The sequence below is a fragment of the Bos mutus genome, chromosome 19, assembly GCF_027580195.1.
Source record: "Bos mutus isolate GX-2022 chromosome 19, NWIPB_WYAK_1.1, whole genome shotgun sequence".
In the NCBI taxonomy this organism is placed as follows: domain Eukaryota; kingdom Metazoa; phylum Chordata; class Mammalia; order Artiodactyla; family Bovidae; genus Bos; species Bos mutus.
Genome location: NC_091635.1, coordinates 38,086,143 through 38,103,854, shown reverse-complemented (window position 1 = coordinate 38,103,854; position 17,712 = coordinate 38,086,143). Strand labels below are relative to the sequence as shown.

Below are 17,712 nucleotides of genomic sequence, written 5' to 3'. Positions count from 1 at the left end.
GTGTTGGCTGCACCTGTGAATTGGGCAGGCCCCCTCCCACACCTGATGTCCACTATCACCAGGTGGCTGTGGGATTTTTGAGGGGCACAGGGCAATGGGTAGGCGGGCATATCCTGGGAGGGCCCCTGAGGTCACCCAGTAGGTTGAGATGACATTTGCAAGCTTGAGGAAAGAAGAGATGTTCCAAGGAGACCACAGTCTTTCTTCACTCTTTACTGTGTAAAAATAAACTCAACAATTCATGTCATTTCAGCAAGAAAATGAAAAAAAAAGCAAGAATACCAGTAGAAATAGTGCATTTCCAGAACTGCTGATGGGAGGTGGCAGGTCCCATGGTTTTGACCCATTAGATACCCAAAAGGCTGTGGATCATATGAAAAATGTACAGCTTTGGTTAGCAAATAATGAAAAAGTAAGATACATCAATTCTCTTTCCTATTATACAGTATATACAATATAACAATATCAACCAGAGGGGGTTTGCTTTGTCATTGTTGATTTTTTTTTTTTTGGCAAATAAGACAAAATTGGGACTCTAAGTATTGGGCTTTTTTGTTCTCGATGACTTGTTCCCTTTCAACAAATGGCACTTAAGTCCGCTGTACATGGAAGTGATACATTTCCCATCATTAGTTGAATAAATTTACACACTGTGTTTTAAGAGATGAAACCATGACTGCTTTAAGCCACGTTTTGGTTGCCATAAGATTACAAAGGATACCATCTTCTTAATGTTCACAATTCAGAACCCTAGTACCTTCTATCAGGGTTGGAACTGACCATCAAGTTCTCTACTCATTCCACTTGACAAGTCAGCTCCAAGACAGAGGGGCCACCATCAAGGAACCAGAGCATATCCAGTCCCCAACATGTCTTTGAGAACAGGTGGCCCCTCTCTGGAGCTCGTTGGAATAACTGTGACCCTCATGCCAGCCTCTCCCTTCCCCTTCACTCCCCACAAGACACCCCCTTGGTCTCAGGTCCCAGGGCTGGTGACAAAGTGATCTTTGCAGTCTTAGAAAATAAACTGTGAATCTACAAAAGGAACAGAAAGCATACAAAATGTATCTCTTTCTTCCAAAATACATGCTTTCAGTTCTACGTTTTGGCGGAGCCTGAAAAGTATTTTCAAGGGAAATATAGGTTGAGTTAATTTATAGGTTTGTCCTTTTCTTTCATAAAAATACTCTTGTTTTGGTAATAAACTTTTTCTTCTAGAGTAAGAGAAATAATACTGTGTTATCAAAAGCAAGAAGGCTTACGATTCAAGTGGGCTCTAAGCCCCCGAGGGCCCGGAGAGCCTCTGTCAGTAGCTCTGCCGCCTCGGACACCCAGGGAGCTGTGGGACGCCAGCTCGGCAAAAGCAAACACTGTCTCGACAGTGCTTTTTTATCTCCTTATTTTATAAAATGGCTTACCTGAGATAGGCATGTATTATTCAGTGCAAGAGGGAACATCAATCAGATTAAGGAGTAGATGGAAACTATGTGGATTAGATTTGTGGCTGTGTCATCTACCTTTCTCGGGGCTGGCGAAGTGCCAAGTGTTAACACAGTGAGGGAGCCAGGGGCTTGGCACAGGCTCCAGTTGGGGTGGGGGAGGGAGTTAAACATCAGCTTCTGTCCCTGGCACCATGGGTGCATCAGGGGAGGGGCGAGGAGGGTGAACAGGTCGGGGAGGGGAGGCCAAAGGGACACAGGTGTGCTCTGCCCACCTTTAGTTAGGGCAGAGGATGGCTTGTGGTCCTGAATGGACAGCTCCCACCGCGCCCACTGGGGCAGAAGGTGGTCTGGGGTCCGATAGATCGCTAGATCGGCAGGGGCTGGTGGGAGGTGCCGAAGGAGAGCACCTAGCACACTCTGGGCCTTGCCTACAGCTCCGAGATGGCTGAAGTGAGGGGTGGGGCTGATCTGGTCTAGAGGGGGATTCCAAGCTCTCGCTCTCTCCCAACCACGGGCGATGTTAGGCTTGTTCTCAACCTACACGTTAAAAATACTTCTTGGTGTGTTTGGGGAGTGGGGAGGGGGAGAGGGACTCTGTCTCTCCCGTGACCTCCTCCGACACCCTTGGCTTGCTTACCCAGCCATTTTCAGTAGCTACATGGATGGTCACAGAACAAGGGGTGGCACTGGGCACACAACACAGAACCAGAGAAGTTCATGCAGGCAGGGGAACACACACCAGAATGAGGAAGCAAGGGACACACTGCCCCAAGGAACATGCAAACGAGAAGATCCCTGCAGATCCACAGATGCCACAGCCGGACAGGCTCTGACAAAGCACAATGGTCTCAGAAAAAAAGCCACTGTTGAACCACAACACGCAGCCCGGCGCCTGGACCTCACCCTCGGCACGAGAGTGATGCATTGCAGAATGGCGACTGGGTACCGTGCAGACACCCACGCAGACACCGACACAGAAACACCAACACAGACACACACAGATGCACTAGGTTTCCGACACAACACGGACCTGCGTTTAAGGAGACAGGTGCCTCTGGAAAAAACAGAAGACAGAACACCTGCTCCTGCTGAAGAAATGTCTGCAGCTGTAGATGAGCCAGGCAGTGCAGTAGAATTTCTAGAAAGACTTGCCAGCCTTTTGCTAATTAGACTCTTGGTGATAGAGTCCAGGTGGCCCTTGGGTGTGCGACCCCCAGATGGTGCAACAAAGCAGGGAGCTCACCCTCCCCTGGGCGTGATCCGTCTGAGTGCTCTTCTTCTCTCTCTCATTAAACACACGCGTGCGTGCGCATGCACACACACACACACACACACACACACACACACACACACACACACTTTTCTCCCCACCTTGGAAGGACTAGGAGACGCACATGTTAGTTTTTCATGGGGAGAAAAAATGTCAAAGCTTCTGGACACTGATTGGGTGTCAGTGTCACCAGCTGGTGACGGGTTGGGGGCTGCATCAGAACTTGAGCTCTGTAAGAGGGGGAGTGGGTTTCAGGCCCCGGCCTGGCCATGCCTAACTCTCCATGGAGAGGTCTCTGGACTTGCCTCAGCCTGGGTAAAGAATATGGCTGTCAGAGTTACCATGGACCTGGCCCATTGACTGGCTGTGGCCTTACATGGCTGGGTATCAATCAGAGTGTGGGTTTCCTGGTCTAAAAGGTCTGTTCTCCAGCTGACCCACTGAAGCCTCAAGTCGTCCACTGCCAGAGGCCAAGGGGAAGGGTCCAGAGGTCCAGGCTTCCTGGGCAATGGGTGGGATGCTCCTCTCTTGGGGTCACCAGCTGGCCGCTGGAGGGGAGTTTGGGGAGGTGGGAAGGCTGACGGCCACAGATGGGATACTGGGCCAGAGCTGGCTACGCTGGGTGGGCAGGCCAGCCTCCCAGGCCCAGTGCTGTCCTCAGAGGTCAACAGCAGGATGCCTGGCTCCTGAGGCTGGTGCCACCTCCTCTGCCCTCTCCCAGCATGTGGTGCCATCGCAGGACACGGTTTGCCTTCAACCCTTCAGAGAGAATTTACTTCTACGACAAAATACAAATTCTCCTTGGAGAGGTCCCTAGCCTTTAACAAAGCGCTAAAAGATATTTATTCTATCAATATAGAGATATGTCGCTCTGAAAAAGGTTTGCAAACAAAGATGAACGCATGGCAGGAGAAGTTGCACCAGCCCCAAGGCACACGGGCAGCCACCAAAGTTGGCAAGTGCAGAGATTAGACCAGTCATGAGACTTCCCAAAGCCACAGAGAAAGAAGAAAAGGAATACCTCATTTTAAAAGAGAAGGCCTCCCCTGAGAGACAGATCCTTGTAGACACACACACACAGTCACACTCACACACGGGTCCTCTCACCTACGTGTGCATTTTTCAAAATGTCTCAGCCGCCAGTGTCGGTGGTGAACAGGGCATGCCTGAGAAACAGCGCGGGCTCCTAGAGAGAAGAGGGGACACCTGCGGCAGATGGGAGCCGGGCCTGCTTCACGTGCACGAGGACGAGACCAGGCTGTGTGCGTGTGCGCATGTGCGAGGGCGATGGCCTTGAGTCATTCCTGGGGGAAAGGGAGAGAAGAAGAGACGACGGATCATCACCGCACAAGCAGGGGGAGGTGGGCGGGGGCTGGGGACCCGGGGACCCGGAGGCTCAGCCCAGCCCCTGGCCTCAGTTGATCTGGCGACAGGCTTCGAATGTCCACTTGGTGGCGCCACCGTAGATCTCGATGTGGGACTCGGCCCAGGCGATGACGTTGCCGGAAAGGGCCTTGGTGCTGCAGGTGGCCAGGTTGTACACCTCCCCTGGGGTCAGCTTGCGGTCCCAGATGTTGAAGTGGGCCAGCTCACCCACAAACGCTTGGGTGGCATCAAACCCGCCACCCAGAGTGTCCTTCAGAGAAAAGCAGAGGGTGAGGGTGGAGGGGGTCAGAGCAGTGGGTGCTTAACAGGAGGGCCTCCCTAGCATGTATGGCTCTCACGTCCACCTCTGGGCACGTCTGTCTCAGCTGTGCATCAGTCCCTGCCCTGCAGGGAGCTCAGGAACAGCAGTGATGCTGGCCTCCTCTGCCCTGGATGCAGTGTTTCTCCTGGGGGCACCTGAGAGGTGCCCAGTGAGGGAGGGTGTCAGCTGGGTCCATGGACAACCGTGGGAGCAGGGCCTGGGGGCCTCCCCTACACTCCCTGCCTCTCCCCAGGAAACTCTAATGTCACTCTTTGCCAGCCATAGCCGCCCAACGAGAACAGAAGGCCTGGGGCTCTCCTGCCTGCCGTTCCCTCCTGGGTGCCCAATGGGAGACAAACCACTTCCAGGAAATAAATTATGCATCACTAAGTGCACGATTGGCCTTCCTGTGCCAAAGAGCATTGCTGCAGTTGTTGAGAGTCTGGAGACAGAGCTCCCACCCCACCCCACCCCCCCGCATTTCCTGAAAGCACCCACTTAGAGTGGGGACTTTGCCCAAACTGCTGCATCACTTGCTTCCACGGCTTCTTCTCAGGGGGAACTACTTCCCTCTCCAGCTCCCTCCCACTTCGCTTCCTGCTGCCTCTCTCCCCTCCCTCCCAACACCCTCACTCTCCTTTCTCCAGCCTAGTCTCCGGTTCTGGGGCTCCTCCCCCTGCAGCCAGCACCCCCACATCCCCCTCACCCCGTCCCTGGCCCCCATAGCCTGTACCTGCTCCTGGCCCAGCACCAGCACGCCTTGTGGCTTGATGGGGTGATAAGGTGCCAGGTTCTCGCCGTTGCCGCCCTGGGTGCCATCCTGGTAGGCTTCCCAGACCCCATCCCGGGTGGTCCAGGTGATACAGATGTGGTGCCACTTGCCGTCATTGATTACAAAGGGCAGCTTAGCCACCTGGGCAGGAGAACGACATACAGGACGTGATGGGAATGGGCACCATCAGGATCAATGATCATCACTAGTTACTAGTTCACCTAGTTACTAGTCATAGGCATTTACAGTAAATATCAAGAGCCATTACTGAGTTATTGCAGCACCTGCCCCTCGGGACTGTCAGGCCCATCCATTGACAGAGTACAGAATCACAAGGGAAATGGGACGCTTAGTCCAGATCCATCTGAATATGCAATCTCTTCAACTCCTACTCACCCTCCTCCCTCTGGGCCCATCCACAAAACCTGCCCTCGGATGAGCCACCCCGGGGGCTGACTTCACTGCTGCTTTCTGGGCCTCTCCTCTCTTCCAATGCTCCATCTCTAATTGCCAGATCCTCTGGGTCTAAAACCTGCCCAGCCTTTTTACAGAGACTCTGAAAGATGCCAGGGGAGATGGCACCATGCCTTTTAACGCTCAGAGCAGCCCCTGACCTGGAATTTCACTCCCACTCTAACATTTCAGGCGGGGAGGCTGCTTCAGCTGACAAAAGAACCCTCACACCCTTTTAACTTGGGGACATGGGGCCCCAGAAAGGCACAGCCCTCTCTGGGCAAGGCATCAAGAGCAAAGGCTTGGACTCCAATTCTCAGTCCAGGTTTTAGACATTAACTACCAAAGCTGGCATGGTGATGAGGGAGTTGGAGAGCTGACAGCTAATCCCACAGCTAGCAGGGGGCCAAGATGGAGACGGGTTCCCTGGAGGGAAAAGGTGCCCTCTCCCAAGGGCTCATGCAGACCTGGCCTCCTCCCAGGGGCAGGGCGCTAAGCAGGATTGATTTGGACTCTCTGGGAACACCCTTACCACCACCCCAAGCATCTATGGCCTCCCAAATATGGGGGATAAAAGTCAGCTCCAAGGCCAGCTGAGGGAGGGAGTCAGGGTTTGATCAGCCGGATTGATTGGCCCCTGGATCCTCCTCCTCCACCCCCACCTGTGAGGCCTCTGTTTGGGAGGGTTCCAGCTTCCCCGTGTTCATGGAGAATAGCAAGGGTACCCCTCCCCATTTCTCCCAGTCCTCACCCTGCCCCTCCATCAGCCCTGCCCGGTGAGCTCTCCTCTCGGGGCCACAGTAGCACCCGAGGCTGTGCATCTCACCACCCAGACCTGCCCCGGCCACTGGCATGGACTGGGGCCCTGGAGGCCTCACCCTGCTGCCCTGCAAAGCCAGAAGGAAGGGTGGGGGCTCTACCTTGTCGTTGATGAGGATCTCCATGGGGTTGTTGCCCCACTCAATGAGGACCAGCTCATTGGCCTGGCCGGGCACGGCATAGGAGAAGGGCGTGCCCACCCCCGGCGCCGCGCTGGACTTGAGCCACATGCACACCGTGAAGGCGTACATCTCCGGCAGGCTCTTCTTCACCTTGGCGTACATGTAGTTGGTCCGCAGTGGGAATGTGAGCTGGAACTTATCTCCAGGGCGGTTGTCCTTCTGACCTGGAGAGGACGGGACACAGTACCGACACCTGCACCTTGACAAAGCACCCGTCCCAGACTGAAGCAGGCTTGCCAACCCCCCTGCCCCCAACCAGGCTCTGTGATGCAGACAAAGCAGACTCCTCTCTGTTCTGTAGATGCTGAAAACGAAGCTCAGAGAGGTCAAGTACTTTGCCCCAGGGCACAGGGCCAGAACGAAAGAGCTGGCCCACAGTCTCTGCACTCTGGGTCCACCTCCCACATGGTGGCCCCCGTGGACAGGCTGGGATGGGGAAGCCCGTATACAAGGGGCTCTGAGTATCTGCACCTGAGCTGGGCAGTGGCATGGGGAGGGAGTGGGTCAGGGCACACCTTGTAAACCAATGCTTGCTCAAAGGTGTGGCTGCAGAGGAAGGGGGTCTCCTCACCAGGAAAGAGGCTAGCTCCCCTCAGAGTAGCCCCTCCAGGAGCCCAACCCGATTCCATGATGCTGGCTGCTGCTCAGAACAGGCCCCTGGGGCCCATCACACTTCCCTCAAGGCCAGAACACACTGCAGCCCCTGGTCACTCATCTGACCCAGCCAATTCATCCTGAGGACTCAGGCTGTTTCCAGAATCCCATCCACCCCACAGGAAGGAGAGCTGTCCCCTCTGAGTCTCTTCAAGCAGTTCTGTCTGCCCCTGCAGAGAGGGCAGGTCAGCAGGGAGCCCGAAGGTGGCCCTAGAGCCATGTTCCCCTGAGGTGACTGCTTTGAGGACAATGCCAATCATTCTCAGGGCGAGCTTCCGGTGTGTTTCCTGAAAAATCATACTCAGGGCCCCATCGCCTCCCTTTATACTCAGCCACCAGCTCCCCGTCTGTCGGCAACATCTCCAGGGAATGCTTATCTGCCCTGTCCCAACTCACACACACTGTGGCTATGACCCTGGGCATGGTGTGACTGATTCCAGTCAAAACATTCCAACCCAGCAGTGGGCATGGGCACCCGGCCCAGAGCCAGGAACACACACCCACCAGCTCCAGGGTGTACACGGGGTGCTGCCAGGGAGCTCAGCACTAAACCGGCCCTCTAGGCCAAGAATTATTTCTAGAAGGCATCCTACTGGGTCAGCTACCCCACCCCCTTCCTCTCAGCCAGATGTCAGGGAACAGAGCAGGGTTGGCCATGTTCCCCTTCTGTCTCAGGCTGGCAGCCCCCTGCCCTTGGAGCAGATCTGGTCTCTCTCCAGGGGGTGCTCTTCATTTCCCCAATCTCCCCCTTCTTTCTTCCTCCTCCCTTCCCCGATCTGTTTTTCAGTTACATAACGTGCCTTAAGATGGCACTGTTTAAATCCATCCAGCACACTTTGCAGTCTGAGAAGGGTCACGTGACCCTGCTCCCAGCCTCGCATCCCCCCCGCCTCCCCTTTTACAACCTTGTTTGATTTCTGCGACTTCAAGGCTGAGCCTCTCAAGCTCATCCGTGCACCCGGGCGAGACTGGGACTTGGGGTTGGCGACTTGAAACAGTAGGGCAGCATGCAAGATGCCTGAGCTTGGGTCATTTATAAGAGAAAACCACAGGAGTGTGCTCAGGGCTGGGGAGAGGGGACCTGGAAATCCCTAAAGGACGCCAGGGGCAGCAAGGAACTGGGAGGAAGCCTGCTCAGGGCCCAGATCTGCCGTGGACCAGGAGGACCCAGCCGCAGCCCATGCCCTGCTCTCTGCTGGGGATAGGGACTGGCTAGAGCCAGGGTTTCTTAGCCAGGGAGGACTTGGTCTAGCCATGGCTTTAGTGCAAAGTTGCTGAAGACTAAACAGATCAGACTTGGAAAAATTCCTGTGAGTGTGTGAGTGTGGTAGGGGAGCAGGGAAGGAACCCCAGGCAATCCCTTCCTCACTTTGTTTCCCCAGATGTCCCAAGCCCAGGGCACCCCAGCCCTGCCAGGAACATCAGCTGGAGAACCTGAGGTAGAGATGGTGGAGGAGCTCAGGGCTTCTACACTCCCGACCTGAGCTGTGCAGGAAGCCTGGGCCAGAGGCCGGGTCCCACTGGTCCTGGGAGCTGAGATAGGATGCAAGGACCCCCCTCCCCACCCCTCCCCATGACCACTACCTTTCTCGAGCTCGCTGATCCGCTGGTGCAGGGAAGTCAGGGCGCTTTCGATCTTGACTCTTTCCTCGGTGTCGTTTTTGGGGCCCCCTTTGCCCTCCTCCAGAGTGTTCACCCGAGACAGCACCTGCCTCTCCAGGTCATCGATCTTGCTCTGCAGCAGATCCTTGAGACTGTTGGTCTGGCTGGAGGAATTGAGCCGGCTGTACTGCTGCGGGGGTGCAAGGGCGGAGGGGAAACCATATCGTTACGCGTGGAGTAGGGACCGTGCCGGGAGGCCGGTGGCGCGGTCCCCTCAGGGCGACTGCGGGGGCGGCCTGGCAGGGAGCTCGGGCTAGTGCCCGTTCGTGGGGCCCGCAGGCTTGGGGAGGCCTCAGCCAGGCATCCGCACCCGGCCGAGACCGGGTTTGGGGGTGTCAGGTAGGGTCGGGAATGGAAGTGGGGGAGGGCAGAGGGGCGCGTGAGCCGGTGGGGAAATAACTGCGCGCGCGGACCTCGAGGTTCTCCAGGCGGGTTTTGAGCGACTGCAAAGTTTGCCCGAGTTGGCTGAGCGTCTCAGCGGCCGGCGTCCGAGACAGGTCGCCCATGGTGTTCTTGCCCGAGCCGGGCTGCTTGCGGCCGCCGCCCGTCCGCGCCTCGCCCGCGCTCGCGTCCAGGGTGCTCTGGCTCTCGCAGCGACCCAGCTTGGTGGTCAGCTCGCGGATGGTCTCCTTCTGGCTCAGGATGGTCTCCTTCTGCTGCAAAACGGTCTCTCGGAGCTGCAGCACGTTGCTCCGGAGCTCCTCGGCGCCGCCGGCGGCCACGGACGCGGCGCACATGTCGGCGTCCACTGGCACCGAGGTGCAGATGAAGCGCGTCGGCCCGAAATCCTGGGCCCCGCTGCCCAAGAAGCAGAGGGCGAGCAGCGCACAGGTGCGCGCGGCGCGGCCAGCCGGCATGGCTGCGGGCGCTGGGATCCGGCGCTCCGGGCCCGGCTCGCTCGGCTAGGGCTCCGCGGGCGGCCCGCGCTCTGGGCGCCGCGCTGCTGGCTGCTCCGCCGCGCAGTCCGCACCGCCGCGCTGTCCGGCCCCCACTGCCGCCTGCGCTGCGGAGCCCGCGCCTTTTATGCCACCGCGGGAGGGGCCTCGGCGCTGGCGACGTCAGCGGGGGAGGAATCCCGGTTTAATTGTCTGCGGTCCGGGCCCACTGCGCGGCTGGGGTCGCAGGAACGTGCAGTGGGGGAGACTACCTCCCAAATCCCGGCGCCGCCGCATCTTTTGCACCATCCTCTACCCACTCGCCCCTGTCCCAGCCTGCGCCGCTTCCCCGAAGGCGCCGAGAGCGGAGGGAGCGGGGTGTGGAGAGTAAGGTGGGCCGGGCCGCGGCCCCGGACTTCTGGATAGGCCACCTGCGTGCTGCTCCAAATTTCCGACGGGACATGGGGCACACGGGAGGCCACGGCGGACCCCAGGGACAGAATTCGGCTCACCCTGCTGGGCTGAACACTCGCCGGGCCTCGACCGGGTCGCCAAGGACTCAAGTCGTCCACACCTGTGTGCCGGGTGGGGGGCGCCGGGAGCAGAGCCTCGCTACCTCCCCAGGTTCCAAAGTGGGGTCGCGGGGTCGCTCCAAGTTTCTTCAATGTCCGTATGGGGTTGTAAAGATGCTACACACCCCGGGTCGCGGGGCTTCCCTATGACCTCGCTCTCGGCTCTCCTGCGCCCCCACCACCCCGGCTCCGGGCTTTGGAGACTGGCAACATCTCCCGGGAATGACAGCCGCCACATCGTGCTGGTGGGGCAGACGGACACTTCTCGGAGGCGTCCCTAGCGGATTAAGCCATTCCTGCCAGCCGAGCGGGTCCGATTCCGAGCAGACGGCGCCACCGGGGCTGGATGCTCACTGCAGCTTCGGGGGGAGGCGCCGCGCTTTTGCAAGCGGACCCTTCCGCGCTCCCGGAGCGCCTTCCCACAGCGGAGATATGAGGGCACGTGTGCGTGTCCGTGTGCTAGTTGAAATGCATCCGTGTGTCCATGTCTGCGTGTGTCCGCGTGTGTGTTGGGCTTTCTGGATCCCATGCACCCCAGTTCTGCCCACTTCTCCGCGGGTGGCGAGGGGTCCCGGACTTCGGGAGGGGGGCGTCACCCCTGAGGAGCTCCACACTATGCTACGTTACTCATAGTCACCCCACTCACCCACCCACACACTTGAGCCATTTTTTTCTGGGCAGCGGCGCCGCGGGCTTCGACTCCCAGTTTCCCGTCCGGTTTCCGGTTCCCGGCTCCCGACTAGGACCTGAGTCCCTGCGGGTCAGAGCCAAAGGCGCTTCGGAAGCCGCCGCTCCAAGCTCCCACTGTACAGAGGAGGCGCCAAGATTCCGGGATCCGACTGCATGCGACAGGTCGAGCCAAAGAGACAGTCCCAGTTGGGGCAGCCCAGCGGGCACCCCCGCCCCACACCCCGAGCCCTTCATTCTCCTCCTCTGGGCGCCACGATGGCCCAACAGCTGGGAAGCTCCCAGGTCCCTGCCCGGGGCTGACTTCTGCCCGCGGGTGGGAAATGAAGTCACTCTATTGAGACCTGTTTGATAAAACACGATCTCCTCCCTCTCCGCAGCCTCCTCCCATCCCCGGGGCTACCCGAGGTCACAGTTCTTTCATTGCTTCAGCCGTGAACCCTCCGCTAGCCTGGGGCTGCGAGCCGGCGCGGCCCTCGCTGGTCCATTGGCCTCCGCTTCCCGGCGCCAGAGGGACCCCGCGGCCCGCACGCGGCAGGTCTGGGCTCCGCGCGACTCTGTCCGGGGCTGTGCGGGGGTTTCAGCCCCCGGGGGCCGCGCTCGCCCACCACCGAGCGCCGGGACCCGCTGAAGCTCACGGCCCGCCCCTGGGCTGCGGGAGGGGCTGGCCATTACTGTCCCACGCCTGTCTGCGCCTCAGGCCATCAGGCGACTCCAGAGGAAATACCCGCGCAGGGGCGCGACGACTTCTGCCCCCACTCCCTTCCCGCGACCGGATAGGGTCACTTTCCCCGCCCAGGGCTTCATTTGATCGGAGGCGGTTTCCCGCGGGACCTGGTGGGGAAGCTATCCGGGTGCAAGAGGGAGCGCGCGCCCAGAGATCGCGTGGGCGCGGGAGAGAAGCCCAGCTGGGCCTGGCAGGCGGTGTGGACTGAGCGGGAACCCTGGGCCTGGCCTTGCCTCCGGAGCCCCAGGAGGGGCAGGGATTTGCCCGAGCAAGTCAGGGACCTGGGCTTTTACTTCCAGAGATCTCAGTGGTTGGCACCCAGGCACCTGGGCCCTGAGAGCCAGACCTCCCCTCCCCCCTCCTCACCCAAACTCTAGGACGGAAGTATGGAACCCCTAGGGGAGCAGACTGTGGTCAAGGGCCCAGGACCCTGTGGTCCCGAGGGCGACCTCTGTGGAGCACCCTGTCTGCCAGAAGGCATTATTGGGGACAACTGCAGCAGACATGCGGGCTCTATTGGGAGATGGGGGCAGGGCGCACTATGGCAGCTCTCTGCCTTCTTGAAGTCTTTTAAACTGGACTTCAAGACTCTGGGAGGGGTGGGAGATTCAGTTTTGGTAGTTTTTTGGCCTCCTGTCCCTCCCTAAGGGCTTCCCACATGGTGCTAGGGGTAAATAATTTGCCTGCCAATGCAAGAGACACAAGAGATACAAGAGACGTGGGTTTGATCCCTGGGTGGGGAAGATCCCCTGGAGTGGGAAATAGCACCCCACTCCAGTATTCTTGCCTGGAAAATTCCATGGACAGAGGAGCCTGGAAAGCTATAGTCCATGAGGTCGCAAAGAGTCCCGCACCACTGAAGCAATCGAGCACACAGCACTCCCTCCCTAGAGTTCGGGAGGTATCTGGCAGTTGGGGACTAGAAAATGAAGGGCTGCCTTGCCTAAAACTCTCGGGGAAGGAACCTCTAGTTGCTTAGCTACCTGGTCTGGAGGTGCGGGATGAAGGGGCACCCTCAAATGTGTACATCCGATTTTCCCCGCCCAGCATTGCATACCCCAGGACTGCAGCAGTGGTGGGGATGGGGGTGGGGTGTGGGGAGGAAGTGCAGTGGAGTTGGGAAGAGATGTGCAGGATCACACAATGATGGGGTTTTCCCACCTCACAGACGCAATAGATATGAATAACCTAAAAAGCATAGACAATAGTAAAGTGTAGTAGAAATAATTATAAAGTGATGAGTTCTGACTACCTATTACCTTTGTTCTTAGTATAATTTCTATAATTGTGAGTTTGTATAATTTACATTTTAATGATGACTGTGTTTAACCATCAGCTTGCAAATTCCTGAAAATGTAGCCGTCAGCTGGAGCCAGTCAGCTGGGCACATTACTGGTGGAAGAGGAGGGAGAGGTCTTCAGAGGTTAAACTGGGGGTTGGGAGGAGCAGGTACCTCGGTGTAGGGAAAGTAAAGGGGCAGGTGGGGAAGTGTGGCCCGAGGCTCCCTGGCTGTGGCCAGCACAGTAAAGGCAGACAGGCATAGGAGGGCTAAACAGGTGGGCCGGGTGCTTATTCTGAGGATATCAGTGCTGTTGAGGGTCTCTACTCATTGGATGGCTGGACACCTAGGGAGGGTGTTCAAGCCTGGTGCTGTGCCCAAGACCCTCACTCATCCTGTGGTGTCTCCTGGCCCTGTTCTTTTCCAGGGCCAAGGCCGTGAGCTGGTCTAGGGCTGGAAAGAGCCCCTCATGACGGGTAATGGGGGTTGATGAGTGGGCGCTGGCAGGGCACTGGGAAGAGCTGGGAGGACAATGGACCTGGACCAGGGCTCATCCACCACTCAACCCTGAGCCCATCCAGCACAAGGTACGTAAGGGTCCACCTGCCTTTTGAAATAGCTGCCCCTGCAGGGAGAAGGCTGGGGAGTAGAGGGGGAGAACCAGGCAAGGCCCAGGGACCCCATCTGAGAAGAGAGGAAGGCCAGCGTCCTCACTGATCCAGGTGGGACCCTCGGACCAGAGTCAGGCCCAGTTTGCTGCAGAGGACTTGCTGTGGGCCCTCCTGGGTCAGCTGCCATCTCACCTAGAATGGGAGGACACTGTGATAATGTAAGTGGCTGCTGGGTTTTGTTTGTTTTAATATTTATTTATGTATGTATTTGGCTGCACTGGGTCTTAGTTGTGGTATATGGTATCTTCAGTTGCAGCATGCAAGATCCAGTTCCCTGAGACCAGGGATTGAACCCAATTCCCCTGCATTGGGAGCACAGAGTCAGTTGCTGGGCCATCAGGGAAGTCCCGTGGCTGCTGCTTTAAAGTGTGGGGACACGTGTCACGCTTCTGAGTTGATTTTTGGTTTTGTTTCTGCGTTTGCATCAGTCCTGGTAATGATCTGCGTCTTGGTCTGGGGGCTGCTTTGGCAGGGTGTTCACTTTGGGTCCTGTAGGATGAATTTATACACCTCTGTATGTCTGGAAGGAAAGTTATGACCAACCTAGATAGCATATTCAAAAGCAGAGACATTACTTTGCCAACAAAGGTTCATCTAGTCAAGGCTATGGTTTTTCCTGTGGTCATGTATGGATGTGAGAGTTAGACTGTGAGGAAGGCTGAGCGCCGAAGAATTAATGCTTTTGAACTGTGATGTTGGAGAAGACTCTTCAGAGTCCCTTGGACTTAAAGGAGATCCAGCCAGTCCATTCTGAAGGAGATCAGCCCTGAGATTTCTTTGGAAGGAATGGTGCTAAAGCTGAAACTCCAGTACTTTGGCCACCTCATGCGAAGAGTTGACTCATTGGAAAAGACTCTGATGCTGGGAGGGATTGGGGGCAGGAGGAGAAGGGGACGACAGAGGATGAGATGGCTGGATGGCATCACTGACTCGATGGACGTGAGTCTGGGTGAACTCCGGGAGTTGGTGATGGACAGGGAGGCCTGGCGTGCTGCGATTCATGGGGTCACAAAGAGTCGGACACGACTGAACGACTGATCTCATCTGATCTGATCTGATGTCTGGTTATTTGTGGGGCAGCACCCACGGGCTGTCCCTGGAGTGGAGGAGACAGGCTTTTGACTGCTACCAGGTAAGAATCAGCAAGGACCTCTGGCAGCCCAGGCCTCATGACAGAGTCAGGCCATGTGACTCCCATGTGAGAAGTCCCTGGGACCAAAGGGGTGGGGGTGTGGCCACTCTGGTAGCAGCAAGCCCCACGGGACCTCTGCCCCCAGCCTGGAGTGGCACTTCTGACTCCCATCCACCCCTTCTGGTATGACAGGGACAGGTCTTTGCTGCCCAGCTCTGCTGGGGAGGGGACATCAGGGCAGTCCCCTCTGCCCTCTTCTCAGACACCCCCGTGGCAATAGCCTTATTTTACAAACAAGGAATTGTCCTTCCCAAGGCCCTCTGTCCATGTCCATTCATTTGCCTTCCTAGGGCATGGCTGGGCTATTGTCCTCACTTGGCAGATAAGGAAACGAAGGAAAGTCCAGGGTGTCCCATGCATGCATTGAAGGCAGAGCTGAGGGGCAAGTCCTGGCCTTCACACTCCCACCCAGCTTTGTCCTCACCCATCATGGCCCACCCCCCGGCCCCCCTCCCCTCCCTCACAGGGAAGAGCTCTCAGACTGGCAGGACTGAGTGGCAGGAAGGAGCCCAAAGAAGACACAAGGCCTACCCTGCCCGTATCTAGTGGTGGTGGTGGATCAGGCCAGGTCCCAGGCTGAGGAAGTTCTCACCTGCTACCCTTGGAGGCACAGCCACCCCTGCTTCCCCACTGTTCAAGTTCATTTCCACTGTGTGACTGCAGCTCACCCTGGAGCAGCCACATGGGGACTAATAGTCATGAGCTGTGGTCATTAACACTGGACAGTGGGGCCCCACCCCAGGCCTCCAGACTCCCTGTGCCCAGGAGTATTTCCCACCTGACGGCCCCCTTCCTCTGAGCCAGCCTGGGCAGCCAGCCCCATCGTACTGGAACAGAGCCCTGAATGGTCTGCCCTCCTCTGGACCAAGTCCAGTACTGGGATCAGGGTGGGGAACAGGTACTCTTGAACTGCTGACTTGCTGACCCCTGTAAACAGAAATTTAGAGGCACAAACTTACCTTTCCATCTCAGGGAAAGCTCATCTCACTTTTCGCCAAGCAGGGGCTTCTGGCAGCAGGCAGAACTGTGGGCACTTGGAACAGTGTAAACATTCCTTATGTTTGCTCTCAGTTCAGCAAATATTTCCAGAGCATCTTCTGAGGGGCAGGCCAGGTGCTGGAGCCAGGGATGAACACAACAGTCTCTCCATTCTGAGGGCACTCAGCCTGGTGGACAGATGGGGTAACATGCATCTCCAGGGCAGGGTGGCATGTGAGTGCCCCAGGCCAGGGCAGGTGGGTGGGGGCGTCGGGCAGTCAGGAGGATCCCCTTAGGAGGTGATAACAGAGCAGGGTCTTGAGGGGTGAGTGTCGAGGGAGGAAGCTGGCATGAATAACGGTGGGTCGGGTGTATAGGGTATGCTTGAAGGGCGGGCATGTCTTCCATCTTTGAAGAGTAAGCTGCCGAGCTGGTCGGGAAGAGGCATTGCGTGGGTGAGGGCTGGCAAGTTTGTGGGAGCCACGATTTCATCCTTCCATTTCATCCTGTCTGCAAGGATGCCCGGCTGCAGTGCTGAGTGTATGTAGGAGGTTCTGCCTGGAAATCTCGTCTGGGAGGGCAGACTTGAGGGGACACTGTCTGAGAGGCTGCTGCTGGGTGACGGGGTGGGGGAAGGAGGTTGTGTCAGGAACTGGGGGGAGAGATGGACTGGAGAACATTTGAGGAGATGAAATCGTCAGGACTTGGGGATGACTTGGGTGTGAGGACCGAGCAGAGGGAGGAACCTGGGAAGCTTCCTGACTCTTTGGTGCTGTCTGCTGAGAAGGGATGATCTGGAGGGAGGGAGAGCCTGTGAGTTTACACTGGGACCTGTCGCGTTGCAGGGGCTATTTGACAGCCAGGAAGAAATGAAAACAGTGGGCACCAGCTGTTATTGTTTAGTTGCTAAGTGGTGTCTGACTCTTTGCAACCCCATGGGCTGTAGCCCTCCAGGCTCCTCTGTCCGTGGGTCTTCCCAGGCAAGAATACTGGAGTGGGTTGCCATTTCCTTCTCCAGGGAAATCTTCCTGACCCAGGAACTGAACAGGTGTCTCCTGCATTGTCAGGTGAATTCTCTACCACTGAGTCGCCAGGGAAGCCCAAACCCAGTACTTAGTAGACTCTCCATATCATCCCTTGAGGAGACTGGTCCTGAACCAACAGGGACTGCAGGTCAGGCAGGAGGTCAGGGCCCCAAGAGCATCTTCAGGACAGTGGAGTAGCAGCCAGCCAGTAGAAAGACCACCCGGGGAGAGAATGGAGGAGAGCACCATACCCGGGGTCCCACTGCTCGAGAGATTAGTTAAGATTTCTGAGTGATGCCACCAGCAACAGATCCTGGCACTCCCAGCCATGTTGCCCTCAGACATCAAAGTGCCTCCCTGCACTGTCCTCCCTGCCTTCCTGACAATGGAACTAGTAAATTCGAAAGCCAGGTCTGGAGCAGCCCTGGAGGCCCCACCTGAGAATCCCATTTGTATCCCCCTGGTTGGCTCCCTCCAGCTATTCGCATCTGGCTGGTGTGATGGGTGCCGGGGCCGCAGCCCACTGTGTCCTTCCACATCAATTTCACCATCTGCCAAATGCCAGGAGAGGGCATATGAAATATAAAATGAGTTGAGGCGTATAAGTGTTTCAGAATAAAAATGGTATGTACCAGCAAGGGATTACAGTTATTACAAGGTCTGTGCCTGATGCCATCACTCACACCTGGGAGGGGAGGGCATGGGCTCCTGCCTCTTGAGCCTCCTTCTCTGGGGACTAAGCCACCATGGACAAGGCTCGCTGGA

The 17,712-nt window shown here is 57.2% G+C and overlaps 2 protein-coding genes across 3 annotated transcripts in view; one reads left to right on the top strand and one right to left on the bottom strand.

Annotated features, from left to right (window-relative positions):
• The window catches only part of ENDOV (endonuclease V), a 79,649-nt gene that overhangs the window by 46,499 nt on the left and 15,438 nt on the right, over window positions 1–17,712 (top strand). The window lies entirely within an intron of this gene.
• NPTX1 (neuronal pentraxin 1) lies at window positions 198–9,945 on the bottom strand. The gene is made up of 5 exons (XM_005907641.3): window positions 9,355–9,945; window positions 8,864–9,071; window positions 6,545–6,789; window positions 5,133–5,312; window positions 198–4,348 (listed from the first exon to the last, which is right to left on the bottom strand). The coding sequence occupies exons 1-5, from the start codon at window positions 9,796–9,798 to the stop codon at window positions 4,127–4,129; spliced, it is 1,299 nt and encodes a 432-aa protein (XP_005907703.3). The 5' UTR covers window positions 9,799–9,945; the 3' UTR covers window positions 198–4,126.

Excerpts from the sequence above, each read along its gene's own strand:
- NPTX1 (XM_005907641.3), bottom strand. The coding sequence starts at position 9,798 with ATGCCGGCTGGCCGCGCCGCGCGCACCTGTGCGCTGCTCGCCCTCTGC. Across the intron at positions 5,313-6,544 it reads AGATCCTCATCAACGACAAG|GTGGCTAAGCTGCCCTTTGT; the intron begins GTAGAGCCCCCA and ends TCTCCTGCCCAG. Across the intron at positions 4,349-5,132 it reads TGGTGCTGGGCCAGGAGCAG|GACACTCTGGGTGGCGGGTT; the intron begins GTACAGGCTATG and ends TTTTCTCTGAAG.